A 25,755-nucleotide genomic window follows, 5' to 3' on the forward strand; every position below is an offset into this window, starting at 1 on the left:
GGAATAAGTAACATTGAGGACCTGGTTACAGACAATTTAACGTTAAGTACTTATTCAAATAATTTAAAGGCAAACTTTCTATTTTGAAAAATAAACAATTATATAACATTGTACATCGCATAGTATAATAATATCATATTCAAACATTTATATGTTTTTACATTAAATGTGGATAACGATAACATTATCCATTAAAGAAACTAGTATATAAACTTCACTCTGAATGGATTTTTAATGTTCATGCCAGGATATCAGAAGCAGGTTATGGGTGGTACAAAGGGCAGTGAGGGATTTAGAATTTTAAGCTCTAATACCCATATAAATGTTTCAGATTTTGAGCCAAATATACACAAATCGCAGTGTATAACAGTAAGTTCTGACATCCAGTAGTAACGGTGTCTAATGGCACAATAACAATCACAAATACTACAGGCAGTATCATATGGTAAGCGGTATGAAGACACCCCATTATATGACACCATGCACCTTTTCATGGAGGTTTCTTAGCATATAATACAATAACAATATGAGCCGATGGGAGGAGCCAGCCCTCCCAGGTACTGAAGCACCAGGGACTGCAGGAACAGGATCCAGATTGTATGGATATGGCCCAGTGCTGGGAGGAGTTTGTGGCTGGATCAAACTCCCCCCCCACCCGATATGGGAAGAAATTACTTTATTTCTCTTATAGGCACAGTGCTCCATGTTTATTTTTGTAAATGCAGAAAGTTTCCTGAGGATGGATATTGTGTAACACTGTATATTACATGTTAATTAAGCATCTGGCCTGAGCCCAGTTAGGGCAAGTTATCACCTTGAAGCATTTCTTTAACTGAGTGAGTTTTTCGATGTGTGTTAGAGCTAGTAGTAGAAACAGTCACATGAACCATGCCGATAATTGAGAATCACACCTTACTGTAAATTGCCTTAAAATCTAAATTTTATATAACTATTGTTCTGTTTGCCCAGAGCTTTTCCCTGATCCCAACCATTAGTATGTAATATCCCTGTGTCGACAGCTCTCATGTTTGCTAGAGATGTCTGTCCTCACGACTATATCATAGGTAAGCTAATTACTAGTCATATAAAACTGTATATATGTGTTTGTGAATTAATTTATAGTAAAAGCTTGATGTGGCTCTGAGGCCTTCTGTCTCCGGCCATGGGGTCAAACCTTAAAACCTGAATCTAAATTAATGTATCTCTTTGATTGTGTATTTTATTTATGGATAGAGAACTCCCAACATGTGGGCACAGAAGTGTCCCTTCCAATATATGACATGGGTCGTGAATTCTGAGCCCTCTTCAAGGACAGTGATAAATGTCATATCATATTTTCCCAAATATCATACTTACAGTAGTCATGTTTGGTATGCAAATGAAGGGAAACTTATGACCTATTGTGTGGAGGTAAAATCTTCTTTGTAAGACATTCTGGTGAGAGGTAGGTCAGCATAAAGAAAACCTGACTTGAAAGGTGTTTGAACAGCAGTCGTAAACAAGTAATTTGCCTTTACACAGACTTTCTAGTACTGACATGACAGGGGAAGGTGGGCTGTGGGCACCTGCAACATGTTTAATAGTCTAACCCCTCTTGAAATTATTTCCACTCTGATCACATAACCCACTAGAAATCTCCACTATTTGTTTTGAATTTATGACAGGTGTGGAAACTACTTCTGGTACTATTGAGAAATAAACAATACTCTTCTTAAAGGTCCTGCTCTATTCCTGCGTGACACCCAGTATCATTTGATCTACAAATAAGAGCTACCACTCTAATAGTTCCATCGGGTGTCCTGTGTTGAACCCAGCACCCTGAGTCAATGCTTTGCCAGCTACCATGCAGTTCTGATGCCAAGTAGGAAGTCAGGGTGAACCAGCCACAGTCATCAGCAAAGAGGTGCTGTAGCAGCTACACACATCTTCCAAAAGTAAGCTTAATAGGTTCCATGTGCCGATGAAGGAGCCTGGTGGTGGCAGCGACTAGACTTTATCATGCCCTTTGAGCCAATACACCCTAAATTAGTGTTGTACACTCCACATGGATGATAACAGGTGCATGTTGGCTTTCATTCAGAGATTCCTAAGTATTAACATCTCAAAGCAACGGAATAACAACTATACAGTGTGGGTGTCATTATATGGATTTTAGGATGTGGACAGACACATTTTGCATCCAATGGAAGACATTATACATACAGATGTTTAATTAGACCTAAAAGAGCTACAATTTTAAAGAAAATAGGAACAAAATGATTTGGGTCAGAAAATGGGTCTGTCCCTCAAAAAAAGTTAGAGGTATGGACATAGTGATTACAAGCATGACATGCATAAAAACTGCTGGAGGGAATATTACATTGGAGCAGAGGGAGAGGCTACTGGGACATAGCAGAAGGCTCTAGTTATGAGGTATAATTGCAGTAGAGCATGTAGACATATCTAGTAATAATGAAGTATTATGGTGGCTAACCACTTATACAATATTTTTATAAACCAAAATTAATTTTATTAACGTCCTCTTGTCCCCCTTTTTAATATGGGTTCACATATAACTTGACTATGCAGCCTAATATGCACACAAATACAGTTTTAGTGCATCCTCTCTCTGTCATATCATGATATTATTTACGCTATTAAATCACTGAATGATCCACATGCCTTGTGGTCAGTGCTGGCTTATCGCTGTACTGCTCTCAGTTTATACACATAGCCTTCACAAGTATTTTCACATTGCCAATTCTGTAGACTTCTCAATTATCTACATGCTCATCATTTACTGTCCATCCTCCTCCCAGGCACTATACAATGTGCACTCTTACAATTGTCAGTCTGACATCTTCCCGTGCATGGATTCCTGCAGCTGGAAACATTTCTCTACTCACATTCTTACTTACCTTACATGTCTAACTGTAGTCTTAGTAACCTTTTACCTTTCACCTGCCTCTTCAATCACCTTTCTTTTCATCTAATTTTAGGATTGATCTCCCACTATGCAAAGATGTCTTTATATTATACGATCTATTGCCACTCATTCCCATCATTTGTCCTGGGCTGACTGGAAATGTTGCTCTGTGATTTCACACCTGATACAATGACTTTCACATGGAAAACAGCATTTCTTAAGTAATCTAAGAAAACGGTATTTTAGGCCACTAAATTTCATTTATATTTGGACTTTGCACTAAGCCATAAAACATTGACTAAACATTTTCAGTGGCAATTAGAGTCTGCTGTGGTACAACATCAGACTTAGTGACTATGTAGATCACATAATGCACATTTCCCTGGAATGTATATAAAGCAGTAGTATGATCATCATCATCATCAGTTATTTATATAGCGCCACTAATTCCGCAGCATTGTACAGAGAACTCATTCTCATCAGTCCCTGTTCCATTGGAGCTTACAGTCTAAATTTCCTAACATACGCACACACAGAGACAGAGACTAAGGTCAATTTTGGTAGCAGCCAATTAACCTACTAGTATGTTTTTGGAGTGTGGGAGAAAACCTACGCAAACAGGAGGAGAACATACAAACACCACACAGATAAGGCCATGGTCGAGAATCAAACTCATGACCCCGGTGCTGTGAGGCAGAAGTGCTAACCACTAAGTCACCGTGCTGCCCATATCAGATAATACTTTCCTGATGATACTCAAATAGACTTAAATGCAACCACTTTGACCTATATCGATCAATGTGCCATACTCCATTTGATCACATATATACAGTATGTCTTGAAAAATTTCAACTACTCGCACCCACTAACAGCATGTTTGCTGAACCCCATGGCCAATAGAAGTCTGGAAATTAAATATTGTAGCCATAGATTGATTATGTTTGCTTAAAATGAGTCAATGAAGAACTCTGACCTGTACTCTAACTAGGACAGGCCCATCTAGGAGGCACTTAATAGAGCTTAATTTACCTTCATCATCATCACCAGTTATTTATATAGCGCCACTAATTCTGCAGCGCTGTACAGAGAACTCACTCTCATCAGTCCCTGCGCCATTGGAGCTTACAGTCTAAATACCCTAACATACATACACACACAGACTAATGTCAATTTGATAGCAGCCAGTTAACCTACTAGTATGTTTTTGGAGTGTGGGCAGAAACCGGAACACCCGGAGGAAAGCCACGCAAATGCAGGGAGAACATACAAACTCCAAACTCTACTACCTTTATATCTTTTGCAAAAATCAGAATGCGATTAGCTACTATGAAATACAGGTAAGTGCATTGGATTAAAAATTAATATGGGGTTAATTTGAAAAGTAGAAGGATATATGAACCAATGGATATTTGAGATTACAGGATCTCAAAACTAATACCTTACTTAGGGACATATTTATAACTGGGCAACAAGTCCTATTACCTTCGAAAACAATATATGAAAAAGTTACCGTTAGTGCTAGCATTGTTATCGTTATAACCTTGCCGGCTTCCTTTAAAAATTACAACTCATTAATATCTAAAAATGTTTTTTGCTTTTTTACTTTTAAATTAAATCGGTTTAGACTTTTTTTTAATTAGTAAAACTGAATCCCAAATCTGACAAGGTAGCTCATTCTCATCATCATCATCATCCACATTTATTTATATAGCGCCAGCAAATTCCATAGCACTTTACAATTGGAGACAAAACATAATAAATAAACAATACTGGCTAATACAGACAAAGAGGGCTCATGAATGCTTACACCTGCAAAGAATAGCGGTAAGTTAACTCTAGCTCGGTGATGTTTGGTCGTTAAAATGCATTTGTATAAAAAAAAGAATCAAGACTTATTGCTGTGATGGGGCTCTCAATGATAAGTAGGTCCCTTAGTATACTATTGTGATTTAATTCAGTAATAAACAAAACACTTTAAAAATTTGCTGTTTCACAAAAGCTCTCAACTTGCTGCAAAACAAACATGTCATGTCAATAGAGGGCAATATTAACTTTTGCCCTCAATAATGCTAATCTGCTTGATTATAAATGACCTTCATTGTGACAAATGTTATCTGTGGTTTGTGATACAGTAGACAATTTCAACTATCCATGTACAATACATATATATAAATATATATAAGAAAGACATATTTGTACTTACCAGCCTTTTCTCTTTCAGAAATCATTGGCAAAGCCTAGAATAATAAAAATAGATGAATATTAGAATGTTATGAACTATTTGAGACATATATATAGTCTGTCTATATAATATGTGTTATGTTAGTATATTATAGACAGATGCTTAAGTTCATCTCCAATGATAATACGCTACAATATACTACAATGCTTTATAATCAAACAGTAGCGTGTCACTGCTTTTAGACATTTTTATAGTGTTTTTGTAAATTACTAGTGATGTCAATGTATGTGTAAACGTCTGTAAATAATATTTGTATAAACAGTGAGCAATAGCGATGTAATCATCACACTATTCAGGAAAATTTGTGTTTTGTAAAGAATAATAATGTTCTATTTATAATATAAGGATATGAGAAGTTGCTTCTATGAAAGCATTTATTCAGCAGTTTTGTGCCTTTATATGGTCATAAAATTCCTTGGTGATTTCTAATATCCTAAGAATTTACACTGGTGGTTATATTATCCATTATATAAAGCACCAGGCATATTCCTCCTGTCTATAAATTGTGGACAAGTTACAGTTAGTAATATAAAATAATACACATTCATAAACTAGAATAGATACTAGAGGTCATCACCTGTAAAAGTTATTTAATCGTGAACAGATTTGTCCAATTGGTTGATTCAGATGTGGCCCCCATGGCTGTTTGTGGACCCCATCATCCTTGTAAACTTTCAAAGACCCTATTTTATGACACTTTTTGATACATTTTTTGCCGATCAGGTTAATGTACTTTTAATGTACATGCATGCACACTTTTATTCCATGCTTTAAAAGAAGTAAGAACAAAAGGTTTCATAATTCCTGTTTAAAATGATATAACATTATTAAGAAACACATTAGAATAAATAAAATCAACAAAGCAAAATACTAACATCTTGCTGTGTCCATTTGCGAGAAATGTAGCAGAAATACTGATCAACGGAAACAAATAAGAGCTTAAACTAACCTTGACACACAACTATGCAGTGACATTGTGTCCTGGTTTTCCTAGTACTGTCCCCTTTTTCCCACTCCAAAAAAACTAGACACCCACACATTACACACATGCTCAACCCTATACAGATCACTAGACCCCAGACATTGCAGTAGACCCACAATACTAACAGTTATAAACCAATGGCCACTTTAACACATTAGAGGGTCCAGGGCAAGGATCAAATTATACCGCTTTCATACTGGAATTTCCTGGGTTGACCCCATTCATACTGCACAAGTCTGTGCCCTGGCAATTTGTGGGAGTCATCACCAGAGCAGTTTTCATTGGCTGAAAAATGGTGATGTCATTGAAAGATGACTGGTTTTTTGACGCATAAAGATGATGCAAAAGTGTGTGGTGATTGTTTACCACATTAGACAGGCAGACAGCCAATCACCATTCATAGTGCAGGCAACCCGGGTCCGACATGGGAATTACCCCTCGATAAATCCCGGGTTGAAGACCCGGGTTTTTAGACCCGGGATTTTTGACTTGTACCATTCGTTTGAACTCGCCCCGGCAAAAACCCGGGATTTTGGTGCAGTATGAATGGGGTATTAGAGGTACACTTGGCAAAGCACTGGTTAGTTTAGGGTCTGTGCTAATGTTACGTCTGTGTTAATGATTGGTTTAGATTTAGACTAGAATTGATGTTAGTTTTATCTGAGAGTTAAGGTAAAGTCTTTTCAGTTACAGTAATTGTTCTTTTTATATACTTCTAAGTTTGATTTAGGAGATCTTAAATAAATAAATACTAGACCTCTTCTTCTAAACAGGTTGTGTCTTATGTACTTAGGGCACAAGGGCTTCATACAGAAGTTTTTTGGGCCTCTATTATCCATGTTCCATTAGCAGGATGCCTATTGGTAGCCATCATGTCTTGGTGGACCTTGAATAAATACCCCTTTTGCTCCATTATTAAAATGGCCCTCACTATACTTACATGAAAATAGTGCACTCCCTTTACATAATGTCTCCAACTGTCTAGACTAATAATCTCACAAACACCACTTAATCTAAGGCTGGGTACACACTATACAAAATGTCTCCCAATGCGATATTTCTAATTATTTTGCCAACGAGTCCTGATCAACATGCTGATTCATGTGTACACACTATACACTTTTTACACCATTTACCCTCAGATCTGTGCTCTTTATCTGTCGTAACCATCGGCTGAAAAGATTGTGACTCTGAACACCCCATAGAGATCTGCCTACACTGCTGGTGTGAGTGCATACACACTGCATAATTGGTACGACAATGTTCCATTGTCAAATGAGATTTTTAGTCCGGTTTAAATATCAAATGAAACGATACGGTGTGCTTTGGAGCAATAATCGTTCATCGTTGCAGTGTACACACTATATCAGGCTGAATGGTTGTTTATCGGGTGATTGGCCCGATAATCAGCTGAAAACACTGTACCCAGCCTTACACATTACTGTAGATCTAAAACTGGATGCAGTAACGACCTCACATTACCAATAAACCTCCCACATTACACAATGTCATCTTGTTGGCTACAGCAATAAACATTTTATTAAACAGCACATATTACACAATCTTATCCTGCTGTCTACAGTAATACAAATTCTATTAAACACACCACTAATCCCCCAAACAATAAACAGTGCGACCTACTCTCTGAACAAAAGGCTATACCACAAAGTCATACATTGCATTTCATCCCTTTGCCTGTTTATTATACCCCACAACATGGGTATTTAACCACAAAACCTTCATTTCAAACTATCTTTACCGCCTCAGACACTATCCAGCACCCTCTCCACATTGAGTGCAAATTATTCAATGGTCATGATTTGTTTCTATCAATATTATAAGTCACCTTCTCTCCAGCTGCGCTCTGCAATGTAACATTCTCTTATGTCGTCTCACTGCCACCTTCATATATACATCTAAGAATGACCGTGACTGCCAAACTGTTATGCCACTGGCAATGACCAGTTCACTATTGCTAATACCACAAAGCTGACAAATTTTACAATGCTTTTTACATTTCTGAAAATGTAAAAATGGACACTTAATTTAAGATAAACTTGAATAACATTTTTTTTTATATGAGAAACAAAACTGGTTTAGGCCATTAAACCATTGATATACTTCCCAATGACAAGGCAAAAAATAACATGCAAAAAAAAAAAAAAAGAAACTAAAGAATCATATATGAAATAGAGATAGAATATAAATGTTTTATACTGCAAATTTGCAAAGGAATTACTTGCTAGTCACATTTTGGGTTTGAAAAGTCTGTTTCACAGAGGTGTGAAGTTCCGGTAATATAATCTGTAAATAAAGCTGCAATGGGGCAGGGACTGATGAGTGTGAGTTCTCTGTACAGCGCTGCGGAATTAGTGGTGCTATATAAATAAATGATGATGATGATAAATAGAGCTAGGACGACAACGGTCGGAATTTCTTATGCTCTGTGGCTGGAGTTGGAATTCCGGGTGGAAAACGTTTGGCCAAACTCCGCCATAGAAACGTGCAGAATTCTGTGTCCATGTGCGGACTGAGGTGAACATTCTGCGGAACAGTTTAGAAAATTTCGCTACTCCCTAAGGTACAGTTAGGACACTACTGTCAAAATAAAACAATATGTTTTTTAAAAAAGTACACAGACTGGAAAATATATTTAAATAGGACTGATAATTTACCCTGTTGAACATTGCAAACATCTCAGAGTTTTTTCTTCTCTACTTCCCAAGTGCAGCATTTAACTCCCACCCACTCCCAAATAGCTTTCTATATGTAGCACTTGAGGATTTAACATCTGGCTGGTCTAAATTCTGCCTCCCACTATGTCAGTGGAAAAAAGTTGAAAATTACATTTTGGATCTTTAGAAACATACATTTAGCAGTATATGCATATTTAGACATTTCCCGTGCCTTACAGAAAAATTCCAAATATTCTTTGATAGCCTACTGAAAATGTTAATTTATTATCTGTCGGAGAGCACTTTATGTATTGTTTATGTGTGGTATTTTAGATATCTTGGGCCTGATTCATTAAGGATCTTAAATTAAGAAATATGCTATTTAAGTCTCCTGGACAAAACCATGTTACAATGCAAGGGGTGAAAATTAGTTTTCTGTTTTGCACATAAGTTAAATACTGACTGTTTTTTCATGTAGCACACAAATATCAACTTTAAATTTCAGTGTACAAATAAGCTATCAAGTATTTGTGTGCTACATGAAAAAACATTCAGTATTTAACTTATGTGCAAAACAGAAAACTAATTTTCACCCCTTGCATTGTAACATGGTTTTGTCCAGGAGATTTAAATAAGATATTTCTTAATTTAAGATCCTTAATGATTCAGGCCTCTTGTCTCTAATTGCCCACATTTAACTTAAATAAAAAAATATACAGTTTTATTCACACTGACACTTTCTGGAGTGCAGGAAGTGATGGAGAGTGAAGAAGTTTGTGAATTAAGCAAACATAATTTTTTGTGCCCCCTCCCCACCATTTCTTGCTTGCAAACCCAATAAAGTGTTATTTTTAAATGTCAGAAATATACAGGTGCACAGAGCATTACTTTTTCACAAATGTGCTTATTTGTTATACTTGCCAACATTTTTCATCTACCCCCCAGGACATCCCAGATGGGAGAACCTACTGCCGAGACTGAGAGAAAGGCCTGCAGAATTTGTATAATCCTGCCCTCTTCTGTCCAATGCCACGATTTGCGGCCTAATATAGCAGTGGGCTGGACCAGGATGATGCGATTCACAGCCCCGACCCACCCATATCACTAGTTACATGGGAGGTTGTGGGGTCCTCCTGGGAATCTGTGAGAAATTTGAGAGTCTACCGAAATTCCTGGATAGTTGGTTTCTATGTTATTTGTCCACCTAGTTTATTTATATCTGCATGACCACATCCCAATTTAGGGTACTGTGCCATGAAAATCCTGCGCTTAATTGTGGGTACGACTGGAAATGCATGTAGTAGAAAGAGTGAAAATGTGAAAGTCCATTCTATAAGCACTTTAGAACCACAAATTCACTAATTGCATGGATTTATCCCTAAAATATTATTAATTTACATCTTAAATTAAACATTAAAGAGTGAAGGAACATTGGGACTGCATTTATTTCATGTTTTGTATGGCTAGAAATTTTACATTTTCTCATATCAAGTGTGGCAGGTTTAAAAAGTGTCCCATTATAACAATAAACCGACAGACGCTTACCGACACCTCGTCTGAGCCATAAAACTCAAGAACTTTGTTGGGAGAAAAATGGAGTGTGGCCCCCTCCGTATTAAACAGGGGTCACCCACCTATATGTATCTGGTTCACATGTCCAATCTCAGTTAAAGAATTTCATCCCACAAAACGAATTCTCGCTTTTTTATGTGGCTGCATATCTCGGCAACTAACACTCATCACTGCACATACTGATACAACAAGCTCTTCCCATCAGAGGAAGAACAATGTGTGCACCTGAACCATCTTGGAAGGCAGATACACGCGCATCCCATTAAAAACAGCTGAGCAAATCGGTGGTAGTCAGCATATCGACAATACTTACCCCGACGTGGTGACCCCGAACGGCTCCTTCCTGACCTGGCTCCAGGACGACTGCTGTGACTGCAAGGGATCGCGACCTACGAAGAATCTGAACAGTCTTGATGACGTCACTGCCGACCGTGACGCTCTTTTCCTTGCTGTTAAGGTGGAAATGTAAGCATGCGGGCATAGACAATGTACTTTGCTTAGCGTCGTACATTGTCTATGGACGCATACTTACATTTCCACCTTAACAGCAAGGAAAAGAGCGTCACGGTCGGCAGTGACATCATCAAGACTCTTCAAAATCTTCATAAATCGCGATCCCTTGCAGTCGTCAGTCACAGCAGTCGTCCTGGAGCCAGGTCAGGAAGAAGCCGTTCGGGGTCACCACGTCGGGGCAAGTATTGTTGGAATAATGGCAACCATTATTCCGTACCCCACCGGAGCAAATTACCTACTATTAAACATCCCACTATTGGCCCCATCATTTCAAGGTGGTCCAGACTCCGACTGCTTACTCATATATCCTCATTTATATGCTCTTTGTCTCCCATTTTTGGCAAAACACTGTTTGTGCCGGGTCTAAGGGTGAGCCCATTCAAAACCTGGGCTCAGGATGGGATCACACGTGTCAGCCAGCTGATCGGTTCCTCGGATGTGTCTCCCTTTGAAATAGTCCAAGTTAAATGGAAACTACTGAACTTAGAAATCTGGAGATTTCTCCAAATTAAACATTTCCTGACTTTGGGACTCCCCTGCAAAGCTACAGTAAGGGATCGAACGGTTTTTGAATCGTTGTGTCAAGCTGCAAGATGCCCTCCCCACCTCCTCTCCACAATCTATAAGCTCCTTATTGAAAAGTTATATAATTCCTTACGCAGATTTACCAGAGCTTTGGAGCAAGAACTGGGTGACTGGGTCCAGGAAGCAGATTGCCCAAATATCGAAAATACACATGCATGCTCCACTAGTGTAGCAGTTGTGGAAACACATTATAAGGTCATGTCACGTTGGTATAGATGCCCAGCCCAATTAGCTTGAATATGCCCGGGAGTCTCAGATGTTTGCTGGCGATGCCAAGACGCTCCTGTACTCCCCTTCATATTTGGTGAGACTGTCCGGTGCTCCGACCGTTCTGGACCCAGGTTATAGCGGTTTCTACTGTTATATTTGGAGACAAGGTCACAGAGAGTCCTGCTTTTTGGCTACTATATAAGTCCAATACCCCAATCTCCAGTTTAAAAAAAATCAGTTCTGAAATACTTTATATCAGCCACCAAAGCAGTGATACCAACTCATTGGAGGTCTCCTACCCCTCTGTCCACTAAGGAAGGGCTCCAGAGAATGGAATACTACAGATCAATGGATGAGTCAATATTCTCCTCAGATGATACATTCCCAGATTATTATGCCACATGGTGTCTATGGTGTGTGTTCCAGGGTGCAGGGAAACAAAGACCATTGAAAAGCTCAGCTCCTACTTCAGCGGGTATACTCCTCCTTAATCACTTAATCACTCCCATCATCAGATAGCTCCACCAACCCCTCCCCCTATGACCCTCACCTATTCCCTCTCTTATTCTTTCTTGTACCCACTAGCATGGCAAAGGGGGTTGCACACTTCAATCTGTCCCTCTCTTCTTTTTCTTCTTCCTGCTACTCTTACTCTTTATCTCTGAATTTCGTGGTGAAAAACCATATGCATTTTAGCTACTTTTACTTAAAAATGCTTTTGTAACCCACTGATAATTGTATTGTTGAAATTTGAATAAAGATAAATTACACAAAATTACAGCTGCATTTATGAAAATAAAGCACAAATGGCATAAGCACTGCAAGGGGCGCACATTTTGCACTTTTGTAAATGACCTTTAGTGTGGATCTAGCCATTCTAGCCTTTATTTGTCAAGAAATGATCAGTAAAACAAATGAACATAAGTTACTGTACACAAAGAACCATGTGTTTATGAGAGTCAGCAGCAGAACCCTTCCAAAAAACTACTATGTTTTTGTATTTTTCAATAGTTGTGAAGAGTTAAGGGTTACTCAGTGACATCTACTGTATATTAAGTGGGAAAAAAGGTATTTGCATGTGAGGGTTTTTTCTGAGCATTTTTGACATTAAGCAACCACATGTAGAAAATTGCAATGGCTGCAAAAAATTGTCATTTGTCATGCCACAAACTGAAGCAAGCCCATTAGATAAATTAACACAAAAAACTGTAGTGTTGGGACTGTACAGTACAAGAGATAAAAATGTTGAAATGTTATGCACACACTAAATTTGGAATGTTAGACAGCATGCATCAAGGAGAGTGAAGAGGTAGTAACAATCAGATGTCACTAGATGGACAGTAGCATCAGTAGATATTTAGACAAGTAGATAGATATCCAATTGTAAAGTGCTAAGTAATTTGCTGATGTTATATCAATAAATGATGATGACAGACAAAGTTGGCCTGCATCCATACTGAAAAACTTCAAAGACTACACATACAATAAATTTGGAACATAATAGGGCATCCATCATAGGCACCAATGCTACAGAAACAGGCAGAGGACAGTGGATGGACAGTGGTAGGAATGAATAGAGTTAAACATTTATAAAAGTAAATAGACAAATGTGGCTAGTACTATGCACTTCTCGATGGGCAGAACTTTAATTGGTAGCAAAGAGTGGAGCTTTCAAATAACTTGTTTTACTTATGCTTTCTTATGCTACGAGTAAGGTAGATCTCTGCCGTAATGCTGTCCTTGTGAATCAAACAAGGGAACTCTGATATATTTGCTAGCTACCATGTATATCTACATCCAGTTACCATATCCAGTTTTAGATTAAAATGTCAAATTTCGATTCCTTTTGGCTAAGCTCAAGTTGGTTCGGGACACACTGACCGGTGGTGTTTGGAGCCGGAGGTGCCTGTGCCTCCAATTTATAGGGTCCGCAGGTGACCTGAAAATGCACTGGTGGTGGGACTGATGAGCAGGATGAAAAAAGTGGTGTGCCCCTGTAATTGCATGATCTCCATAGCTCTATCTCATTTAAAATAACCTTGTCCCGCAAGATGAAATCTCATCTTTGCATGTTGGTGCAAACGTATTCGCACTCATGCTCTTAATCCTCACTTAGCGAGGAAAACTTTGTGTAACCCTGTAGGCACTGCCATTTTGTCTGAAAAATCCATGCATGTTCACATAAATCCTAAAGCACATGTAGGCACAAGACATCCCATCATCACATGACAAAAGCGGAGCTTTTAAATACTTTGAAGTATTTGTTTATGCTATGAGTAAGGTAGATCTATGCCGTAGTATTGCCCTTGTGAATCAAACAAGGGGAATTTGATATCTTTGTCAGTTACCATGTATATCTTACATCCAGTTACCATGTCCAGTTTGAGATCAAAATGTCAATCTCGATTTGTCCTTTTGGCTAAGGACAGAATTTGGCACTGACAAAGAATACATGTATAGATGGCGATATGATGGCTGATGATTTACACTATGTGATGGTGTTAGAGAACTGTATAGACTAGTTCAAGGGTTCCCAAACTTTTGCAGTTCGCCGCACTGTTAGAGTTTCCATAATTTTTTCAAGGCACCCCTCCAAAATAATTACCGAGTAGTCCTGTTTTAGAAGTAGTTGGGTCAAAAAAATGTATTAAGTATTTAGCTCAGGACAGAAATACTTATTTAGTTGTATGCAAAAATAATACACATAGATCCAAAGGAAAAATATTTTTATATATTTTTTTCAATTATATTTCTGTCAAAAAATAATTGACAACTAACTCACACTGTGACCTCCTTCATCTCCACACACTCTGCCCCCTCTGCATCCAGTCACGTTGCCCCCTCTCACACTACCACTCTGCCCCCTCTCACGCTGCCTCGTCTGCCCTCTCACTCTGCCCTCTCTCACGCTGCCACTCTGCCCTCTCTCATGTTGCCACTCTGCCCTCTCTCACACTGCCTCCTCTCACTCTGCTCTCTCTCACGCTGCCTCCTCTCACTCTGCCCCTCTGCCCTCTCTCTCACGCTGCCTCCTCTCACTCTGCCCTCTCTCATGCTGCCCCTCTGCCCCCTCTCACGCTGCCCCATCTGCCCTCTCACTCTACCCTTTCTCAGCGCTGCCCTCTCTTATGCTGCCCCTCTGCCCTCTCTCATGCTGCTACTCTGCCCTATCTCACTCTGCCACTCTGCCCTCTCTCACGCTGCCACTCTGCCCTCTCTCACGCTGCCTCCTCATACTCTGCCCATCTGCCCTCTCTCACGCTGCCTCCTCTCACTCTGCCCCTCTGCCCTCTCTCACGCTGCCTCCTCTCACTCTGCCTCCTCTCACGCTGTCCCTGCTGCCCCCTCTCACTTTGCCACTCTCTCTGGCACTTTCACTCTGCCCCTCTTACTCTGCCTCTGCCCCTTTCTCTCTGCCACCGTCTCTCACTCTGCCGCCACTCTGCCCCCCTCTCACTCTGCCACTCTCTCTCTGACAGTCTCTGGCCCTTTCTCTATGCTCCTCTCTCACTCTGCCACCACACTGTCCCCCCTCCGCTGCGGCCAGCCAGAGGAAAAAGAAAAAAAACAAAAAAAACTTACCAATCCGCGCGGTGACGGGACCCAGCATCCTCCTCTCTCCTTCAACTTGTCACTGATTGTCGGGCGCGCTGCAGGAGATAGGAGGATGCTGGGTCCCGGCACTGTGCAGATTGGTAAGTTGTTTTTTTTTTGTTTTTTTTTCTTTTTCCTCTGGCTGGTTGCGGCACCCCAGTGATAGCGCCGCGGCACCCCTGGGAGCCGCGGCGCACACTTTGGGAACTGCTGGACTAGTTCATTGTTTTTTTAATTGAATCAGAGAAAACAAATGCAACAATGGCAAAGTTACAAAACCCTTCATTAAGACAGCTCGCTGCAGACTTGGTGACAATTTGGATGGTTGTGAAGGGATCATTAGCAACTAGATTGGGAATGACTGAAAATGAATGTTAATGCTATAAATAGAAATATAGGAGCAAAAAAGCGCAAAATCAACTAATTTTACCTGTTTTCCAAATATTTTAACTAAATCCAGATCCAAAACCAAACACAAAAACCTTTTATGATTTTTGGGCAAAGCCAGTAAAAAAAAACAATACACAAAGATGTTTTAGAACCAAAACTACATCCAGAACCAAAACATGGGGTTCGGCACACATCTCGACAATAAATATGACACATCAGGTAAAAACAAAGCCCCCTCACTATCATGAATTCAAGGCCATAAGTTAAAAAGCTTGAAAATTTCGAATCAGTTTGAAATTCCATTGAATTTCATCTATTCTCAGGTCGTTAATATGTTTGCTGCAAATTTACTTCGATTTTTTTGGTTCAAAATTTAGGGCAGTTCACATTTGACGTTTGTCAATCATGGTTCGTGTTCTCCAATCACCATCTGTGCTCATCCCTTGTATTAAGATTTTAAAAATATTAAAATCAGCTGTTCAAGCTTAAATGGTTACACTTTATAGTATATTATATTAATACTTTTTTTTATTTAAACAGCAAACATTTCTGCATTCAAAGTTCGAAGCTTGCAGTTTGCATTAGAAAAGTGTACCCATTTCAGTTTGAACATGTTCAAGTGTGTTTAACCATGTGCGAATCTGCTCACTCACATGCAAACAGTCTCAAACATGTGCAAAACAGCTTGATCATGTGTGAACCTGCTCACATTGCTCAAATTTAGCTGAAATGTTTTTAGTCGACGGCATACTTGCCAACTCTCCCGAAATATCCGGGAGACTCTCGCATTTTGCGAGAGTCTCCCGGGCTCCCGGCGAGTGTGGCAATCCCCCGCATCTGGATAATTCTGCCCACTTCCTAGTGAAGTGTCCAGAATTAAGTCCCAAACGCCGGGATTCCCGGTGAATCGCGGTGTTTGGCCCCAAAATGACGCCATTTGGAGCCCCCCCCCCCCCGTTACGCCCACCTCCTCTGTAGGCTCCCGGATTTCACCAACAGAAAGTTGGTAAGTATGGTCGACGGTTCAAATTTGCAGCATATATTCATACTTACAATTCAATTTGAGCAAGACGAATGGGGTTGAACAACATTTTATTATTAATTTAACGTCTATTGTTTTAACTGAAAGCTGCAAGCTTGAACTAGAAATCGCAAATTTAATTTAGAAGTTCACCATTCGGGGTCAGGGCAGCGGCAGTCAAACCCAAATCAAATGTGAATAACTTACATTATGAGTAGGGATGAGCGCACTCGGATTTATGAAATCCGAGCCCACCCGAACGTTGCCGATCCGAGTCGGATCCGAGACAGATCCGGGTATTGGCGCCAAATTCAAATGTGAAACTGAGGCTCTGACTCATAATCCCGTTGTCGGATCTCGCGATACTCGGATCCTATAAATTCCCCGCTAGTCGCCGCCATCTTCACTCGGGCATTGATCAGGGTAGAGGGAGGGTGTGTTAGGTGGTCCTCTGTGCTGTTTAGTTCTGTGCTGTGCTGTGCTGTGCTGTGCTGTGCTGTGTTGTTTAGTGCTGTGCTGTGCTGTGCTGTGCTGTGCTGTGCTGTGCTGTGTTCTGCAGTATCAGTCCAGTGGTGCTGTGTGCTGTGCTCTGTCCTTCTGAGGTCAGTGGTGCTGCTGGGTCCTGTGCTGTGTCCTGTTCAGTCCAGTGGTGCTGTGTCCTGTGCTCTGTGCTTCTAAGGGCATAGTTATTTCCCCAATATTCCCCTGTGTTTAAAAAAAAAAAAAAAAGTTTTTTTAAAAAATACCAAAAACTACTTTAATTTTTTTTAATTACCACAAAATTTGCACAACCAATCCTGCAGTATAAGCCCATTGGTACTGCAATATTACCAAGTTCACACATTCAGCAGTAAAAGTCCAGTGGTACTGCAATATTACAAAGTTTACACATTCTGCAGTATCAGTCCAGTGGTGCTGTGTCCTGTGCTCTGTCCTGCTGAGTTCCGTAGTGCTGCTGGGTCCTGTGCCGTGTCCTGTTCAGTCCAGTGGTGCTGTGTCTTGTGCTCTGTGCTTCTAAGGGCATAGTTATTTCCCCATTATTCCCAAGTTTTTAAAAAATAAAAAAAAAGTAAAAAAAAAAAAAAAATTTAAAAAAAAAAAAAATATATAATAATTATAACCAAATTTGCAAAACCAATCCAGCAGTATAAGTCCATTGGTACTGCAATATTACCAAGTTCACACATTCTGCAGTATCAGTCCAGTGGTGCTGTGTCCTGTGCTCTGTCCTGCTGAGTTCCGTAGTGCTGCTGGGTCCTGTGCCGTGTCCTGTTCAGTCCAGTGGTGCTGTGTCCTGTGCTCTGTGCTTCTAAGGGCATAGTTATTTCCCCACTATTCCCAAGTTTTTTAAAAATAAAAAAAAAGTAAAAAAAAATAAAAAATTTAAAAAAAAAAAAAAATATATAATAATTATAACCAAATTTGCAAAACCAATCCAGCAGTATAAGTCCATTGGTACTGCAATATTACCAAGTTCACACATTCTGCAGTATCTTGTGCTACATATAATGGAGACCAAAAATTTGGAGGATAAAGTAGGGAAAGATCAAGACCCACTTCCTCCTAATGCTGAAGCTGCTGCCACTAGTCATGACATAGACGATGAAATGCCATCAACGTCGTCTTCCAAGCCCGATGCCCAATCTCGTAGTACCGGGCATGTAAAATCCAAAAAGCCCAAGTTAAGAAAAAGTAGCAAAAAGAGAAACTTAAAATCATCTGAGGAGAAACGTAAAGTTGCCAATATGCCATTTACGACACGGAGTGGCAAGGAACGGCTTAGGCCCTGGCCCGTGTTCATGACTAGTGGTTCAGCTTCACCCACGGATCTTAGCCCTCCTCCTCCTCCCCCCCCCCCTACAAAAAATTGAAGAGAGTTATGCTGTCAGCAACAAAACAGCAAACAACTCTGCCTTCTAAAGAGAAATTATCACAAATCCACAAGGCGAGTCCAAGGATGTTGGTGGTTGTCAAGCCTGACCTTCCCATCACTGTACGGGAAGAGGTGGCTCGGGAGGAGGCTATTGATGATGTAGCTGGCGCTGTGGAGGAACTTGATGATGAGGATGGTGATGTGGTTATTGTAAATGAGGCACCAGGGGGGGAAACAGCTGATGTCCATGGGATGAAAAAGCCCATCGTCATGCCTGGTCAGAAGACCAAAAAATGCACCTCTTCGGTCTGGAGTTATTTTTATCCAAATCCAGACAACCAATGTATGGCCATATGTAGCTTATGTAAAGCTCAAATAAGCAGGGGTAAGGATCTTGCCCACCTAGGAACATCCTCCCTTATACGTCACCTGAATAACCTTCATAGTTCAGTGGTTAGTTCAGGAACTGGGGCTAGGACCCTCATCGGTACAGGGACACCTAAATCCCGTGGTCCAGTTGGATACACACCAGCAACACCCTCCTCGTCAACTTCCTCCACAATCTCCATCAGAATCAGTCCTGCAGCCCAAGTCAGCAGCCAGACTGAGTCCTCCTCAATACGGGATTCATCCGAGGAATCCTGCAGCGGTACGCCTACTACTGCCACTGCTGCTGTTGCTGCTGTTAGTCGGTCATCTTCCCAGAGGGGAAGTCGTAAGACCGCTAAGTCTTTCACAAAACAATTGACCGTCCAACAGTCGTTTGCCATGACCACAAAATACGATAGTAGTCACCCTATTGCAAAGCGTATAACTGCGGCTGTAACTGCAATGTTGGTGTTAGACGTGCGCCCGGTGTCCGCCATCAGTGGAGTGGGATTTAGAGGGTTGATGGAGGTATTGTGTCCCCGGTACCAAATCCCCTCGAGATTCCACTTCACTAGGCAGGCGATACCAAAAATGTACAGAGAAGTACGATCAAGTGTCCTCAGTGCTCTTAAAAATGCGGTTGTACCCACTGTCCACTTAACCACGGACATGTGGACAAGTGGTTCTGGGCAAACGAAGGACTATATGACTGTGACAGCCCACTGGGTAGATGCATCCCCTTCCACAGCAACAGCAACAGCTGCATCAGTAGCAGCATCTACAAAATGGCTGCTCATGCAAAGGCAGGCAACATTGTGTATTACAGGCTTTAATAAGAGGCACAACGCTGACAACATATTAGAGAAAATGAGGGAAATTATCTCCCAGTGGCTTACCCCACTTAGACTCTCATGGGGATTTGTGGTGTCAGACAATGCCAGTAACATTGTGCGGGCATTAAATATGGGCAATTTCCAGCACGTCCCATGTTTTGCCCACACCATTAATTTGGTGGTGCAGCATTACCTCAAGAGTGACAGGGGTGTGCAGGAGATGCTTGCGGTGGCGCGCAAAATTGCTGGACACTTTCGGCATTCAGCCAGTGCCTACCGCAGACTAGAGGCACATCAAAAAAGCATGAACCTGCCCTGCCATCACCTCAAACAAGAGGTTGTGACGCGCTGGAACTCCACCCTCTATATGCTGCAGAGGATGGAGGAGGAGCAAAAGGCCATTCAGGCCTACACAGCCACCTACGACATAGGCAAAGGAGTGGGGATGCGCCTCAGTCAAGCGCAGTGGAGACTGATTTCCGTGTTGTGCAAGGTTCTGCAGCCATTTGAACTTGCCACACGAGAAGTCAGTTCCGACACTGCCAGCTTGAGTCAGGTCATTCCCCTGATCAGGCTGTTGCAGAAGCAGCTGGAGAAAGTGAGGGAGGAGCTGGTAAGCCATTGCGATTACACCAAGCATGTAGCTCTTGTGGATGTAGCCCTTCGTACGCTTTGCCAGGATCCGAGGGTGGTCACTCTTTTAAAGTCAGAGGAATACATTCTGGCCACCGTGCTCGATCCTCGGTTTAAAGCGTATGTTGTGTCTCTGTTTCCGGCGGACACAAGTCTACAGCGGCGCAAAGACCTGCTGGTCAGGAGATTGTCCTCTGAAGAGGACCGTGACATGCCAACAGCTCCACCCTCATTTTCTTCCACATCTATGGCTGCGAGGAAAAAGCTCAGTTTTCCCAAAAGAGGCACTGGCGGGGATGCTGATAACATCTGGTCCGGACTGAAGGACCTGCCAACCATTGCAGACATGTCTACTCTCGCTGCATTGGATGCTGTCACAATAGAAAAAATTGTGGATGATTACTTTGCTGACACCATCCAAGTAGACATGTCAGACAGTCCATATTGTTACTGGCAGGAAAAAAAGGCAGTTTGGAAGCCCCTGTACAAACTGGCTCTATTTTACCTGAGTTGTCCCCCCTCCAGTGTGTACTCGGAAAGAGTTTTTAGTGCAGCGGGGAACCTGGTCAGTGAGCGGCGAAGGAGGTTGCTTCCTCACAACGTTGAAAAAATGATGTTTATAAAAATGAATAATCAATTCCTCAATGAAGTACAGCACTGCCCTCCAGATACTACAGAGGGACCTGTGGTTGTGGAGTCCAGCGGGGACGAATTGATAATGTGTGATGAGGAGGAAGTACACACTGTAGGGGGAGAGGAATCAGAGGTTGAGGATGAGGACGACATCTTGCCTCAGTAGAGCCTGTTTAGTCTGTACAGGGAGAGATGAATAGCTTTTTTGGTGTGGGGGCCCAAACAAACCAATCATTTCAGCCAAAGTTGTTTGGTAGGCCCTGTCGCTGAAATGATTGGTTTGTTAAAGTGTGCATGTCCTATTTAAACAACATAAGGGTGGGTGTGAGGGCCCAAGGACAATTCCATCTTGGACCTTTTTTTTTTGCATTATATGACCAATCAACAGTCGTTTGCCATGTTCAAAAAGTAAAACCAAATTTAAAAAAATACAAGAAATTAAACCAAAAGTAAAATGCCGTGTCATAATTTAAAACAAGAGGTATTGACGTGCTCTAAAACTACTGTATTGTTGTTTATATTTTATAAACACTACACTTGAAAGCTTGAGTCTTTCAATAAAAAAGTAACTGTCCATTGCACGAATATTTGCAACAGGGACAATTTTAGGGTTAAGAAAGTCAACTAATAACACTTCGACGCTGTCTGTCTTTATAAACACTACACTTGGAAGTTGGAGGAGGTATTGTGGCCCCGGCACCAAATTTACTACCGGGACCACTCCACTGTGCAGTCCATATTTAGGTGTATCAGATATTAAACAACGGTGACAGTTGATGCCCAATTTTTTAATTATATTGTGGCCTCGGTACCAAATTGTGTACCGGGGCCACCACACTATGCAGTCCAGATACTTGTTTGGTGGAATTCAGACCAGTTGAGGGTTTTATTATTATTATATTGTGTGGACCACTCTATCTATACCACACTACAACTCTATATACCACTCAATTTCATACTTTAATTCTATTTCATACTTTAATTCTATTTAATACTTTAATTCTATTTCATACTTTAATTCTATTTCATACTTTAATTCTATTACTAATTACCACAAAGAGGAACAAAATAAACCAATTTTACCAAAAGTATAATATGACTTAGACTTACAAACACTACACTTGAAAGATCGTGCCTTTAAATGAAAAAGTCAGTCTTCATTGCACGACTATGTGCAACAGGGACAGTTTTTTGGGTTTACAAAGTCAAACAATAACACTTTGACCCTGTCTGTCTGGGATCTCAATGACGAATTGTCTGTACCATGTTTGGAGGAGGTATTGTGGCCCCGGTACCAAATTGTGTACCGGGGCCACCACACTACGCAGTCAAGATAGATAGATGCGTATCATAGATAAAGTACATTCAGTGGTGTGGGGCAAATTGAAAAATATTCAAAATGCACTGACATTATCAAAAACAAGAGGTTGTCACACGCTAAAACTCCAACATGTATATGATGGAGAGGATGGAGGAGCAGCCGTATGTGTAGTGTAATGCAGACCTGTTGAAGGTTTTTTATATATTTTATTGTGGTGCCCAGTGCCCACTCCTCTACGCAGTCCAGGTACATTTATTGGTGCGATTCGTAAAAGTTCAGGGTTTTTAAGATATTGTGGTGACCCACTCCTCTACGCAGTCCAGGTACATTTATTGGTGCGATTCATAAAAGTTCAGGGTTTTTAAGATATTGTGGTGACCCACTCCTCTACGCAGTCCAGGTACATTTATTGGTGCGATTCATAAAAGTTCAGGGTTTTTAATATATTGTGGTGACCCACTCCTCTACGCAGTCCAGGTACATTTATTGGTGCGATTCATAAAAGTTCAGGGTTTTTAATATATATTGTGGTGACCCACTCCTCTACGCAGTCCAGGTACATTTATTGGTGCGATTCATAAAAGTTCTGGGTTTTTAAGATATTGTGGTGACCCACTCCTCTACGCAGTCCAGGTACATTTATTGGTGCGAATCATAAAAGTTCAGGGTTTTTAATATATATTGTGGTGACCCACTCCTCTACGCAGTCCAGGTACATTTATTGGTGCGATTCATAAAAGTTCAGGGTTTTTAAGATATTGTGGTGACCCACTCCTCTACGCAGTCCAGGTACATTTATTGGTGCGATTCATAAAAGTTCAGGGTTTTTAATATATTGTGGTGACCCACTCCTCTACGCAGTCCAGGTACATTTATTGGTGCGATTCATAAAAGTTCAGGGTTTTTAATATATATTGTGGTGACCCACTCCTCTACGCAGTCCAGGTACATTTATTGGTGCGATTCATAAAAGTTCTGGGTTTTTAAGATATTGTGGTGACCCACTCCTCTACGCAGTCCAGGTACATTTATTGGTGCGAATCATAAAAGTTCAGGGTTTTTAATATATATTGTGGTGACCCACTCCTCTACGCAGTCCAGGTACATTTATTGGTGCGATTCATAAAAGTTCTGGGTTTTTAAGATATTGTGGTGACCCACTCCTCTACGCAGTCCAGGTACATTTATTGGTGCGAATCATAAAAGTTCAGGGTTTTTAATATATATTGTGGTGACCCACTCCTCTACGCAGTCCAGGTACATTTATTGGTGCGATTCATAAAAGTTCAGGGTTTTTAAGATATTGTGGTGACCCACTCCTCTACGCAGTCCAGGTACATTTATTGGTGCGATTCATAAAAGTTCAGGGTTTTTAATATATATTGTGGTGACCCACTCCTCTACGCAGTCCAGGTACATTTATTGGTGCGATTCATAAAAGTTCAGGGTTTTTAATATATATTGTGGTGACCCACTCCTCTACGCAGTCCAGGTACATTTATTGGTGCGATTCATAAAAGTTCAGCATTTTTAATATATATTGTGGTGACCCACTCCTCTACGCAGTCCAGAAAGATACCTTGTTGCAACGTTTTGGACTAATAACTATATTGTGAGGTGTTCAGAATACACTGTAAATTAGTGGAAATGCTTGTTATTGAATGTTATTGAGGTTAATAATAGCCTAGGAGTGAAAATAAGCCCAAAAACTTGATTTTTAAACTTTTTATGTTTTTTTGCAAAAAAATCCGAATCCAAAACCTTAAATCCGAACCGAGACCTTTCGTCAAGTGTTTTGCGAGACAAATCCGAACCTCAAAAATAACGGAAATCCGGATCCAAAACACAAAACACGAGACCTCAAAAGTCGCCGGTGCTCATCCCTAATTATGAGTAGTCTGCAAAACAACCCCAAAATTATTAGGGTAGTGGGGTGTCATCAAGAAGTGTAAAAGTTCAAATCCATATATGCAATCACAATACAGGAAATTTAGGTTTTTATTTCATAATAATGTGCAAAATGTAGAGATTTGCTGTAATCCAAATAACCCCTATACTATGTATGGCAACAAGTGGCCCAGTGAGCTTTCACCTGCAGCCCAGACTCTGATTTATTATTTGCTTTGTGGCATACAGCAATGGGAACATTCAGCTTCCCATTGACCCCCTGTACATAATGCACGGACAGCGCATCACATCAGAGGTGAAGGAGAAGGGAGTACTATGTATTCTGCACCATGTGGTCTCCCTTCATCCTCTGCAGGCTCTGTGCTGCAGGTAAGTCATTGTTAAGATATAACCTCCCAACTGTTCTGATTCTAACCTTTGAGCGGGCGGAGCTTACAAAGAAATGGGTGGCGAGTCGCCCAAAAGGTTTGTGCTTGGCGAATTTTGCATGGATAAATGTTGGAGGTATAAATTAGCCAATAGTTGTGGGCACCTGTAGAGGTTTGAGTGGCATGTGGGGGAGATGAAGGATGTGGGAGTGCCAAGGTTATTATGGGGCTGTTTTCTTCCTTGCTGAAATCAAGGGTAATGAGCAGAGGTTGGAACCACATGTGGCTCTTAGATTATATCAGGAAATTATATCAGGTTGCCTATCTCTGACCTAAGGTGTGCCAAGTTCTTTTTTGGTTTTAAAAGACCCTCATTTAGTGATGTCTTGACATCTTTAAAAGCACAGGAGATGCTAACTATTACTTGTAAATTCATGTGACATTTCATAGCCAGTTAGTACTATAGCATTTCTATGCCCTAACATTCTTTACAGTTTGATTATGTCAATAAGACAGAAATCTGCCAATACATGGGAACATTCCCAAGAGTACTCATAAAAATGTGATATCTGTAAACAAGATGGTTCCTGTAACTGTGAATTCATTCAGTCATTAATGCTTTTTTGACCAGCAATAAATTTATTTGTTTTAAATCTTTATGGAATTTGTTAAATATTTTAAAAGAATGTTTTGTTCTGTATCCTGACATTTTTCCAGCACAACTTTCAAGATATGAATTGCTAACCTCAAAATGGATCTGTGTTGTGAATTTATAAGTATATTCTAGAGAAGGAAACAAGGGTGAGAGTAGTAGAAAGAAAATTGGGGAAACAAGAGGATGATGATTACAAGATGAGGATATGAAGGTAGGAGAACTGGAGGGACAATGATTGAGTGGTTGGAAGACTACGGTACAGCTCAAATAATTTTTAAAGGAGAAACTGTTACAAAAGTGATAACATTTTGTGTAGTTTTAAAAATCCACCTTGTGCTCCAAATAAACTAAGGGATATATTTACTAAATTGTGGGTTTGAAAAAGTGGAGGTGTTGCCTGTAGCAACCAATCAGATCCTAGCTGTCAGGTTGTAGAATATACTAAATAACTTATAACTAGAATCGGATTGGTT

At 40.5% G+C, this 25,755-nt stretch overlaps 1 protein-coding gene across 2 annotated transcripts in view; it reads right to left on the bottom strand.

The window, feature by feature from the left end:
• Positions 1–25,755, bottom strand: part of DLC1 (DLC1 Rho GTPase activating protein) — a 393,767-nt gene that overhangs the window by 204,977 nt on the left and 163,035 nt on the right. For both annotated transcript variants that reach the window (XM_075196165.1, XM_075196158.1), the window contains exon 5: positions 5,109–5,142. In XM_075196165.1, coding sequence (XP_075052266.1) covers positions 5,109–5,142 — 34 coding nt within the window. The remainder of the gene's footprint in view (positions 1–5,108; positions 5,143–25,755) is intronic.

Source organism: Mixophyes fleayi, chromosome 1 (genome assembly GCF_038048845.1).
Source record: "Mixophyes fleayi isolate aMixFle1 chromosome 1, aMixFle1.hap1, whole genome shotgun sequence".
NCBI lineage: Eukaryota > Metazoa > Chordata > Amphibia > Anura > Limnodynastidae > Mixophyes > Mixophyes fleayi.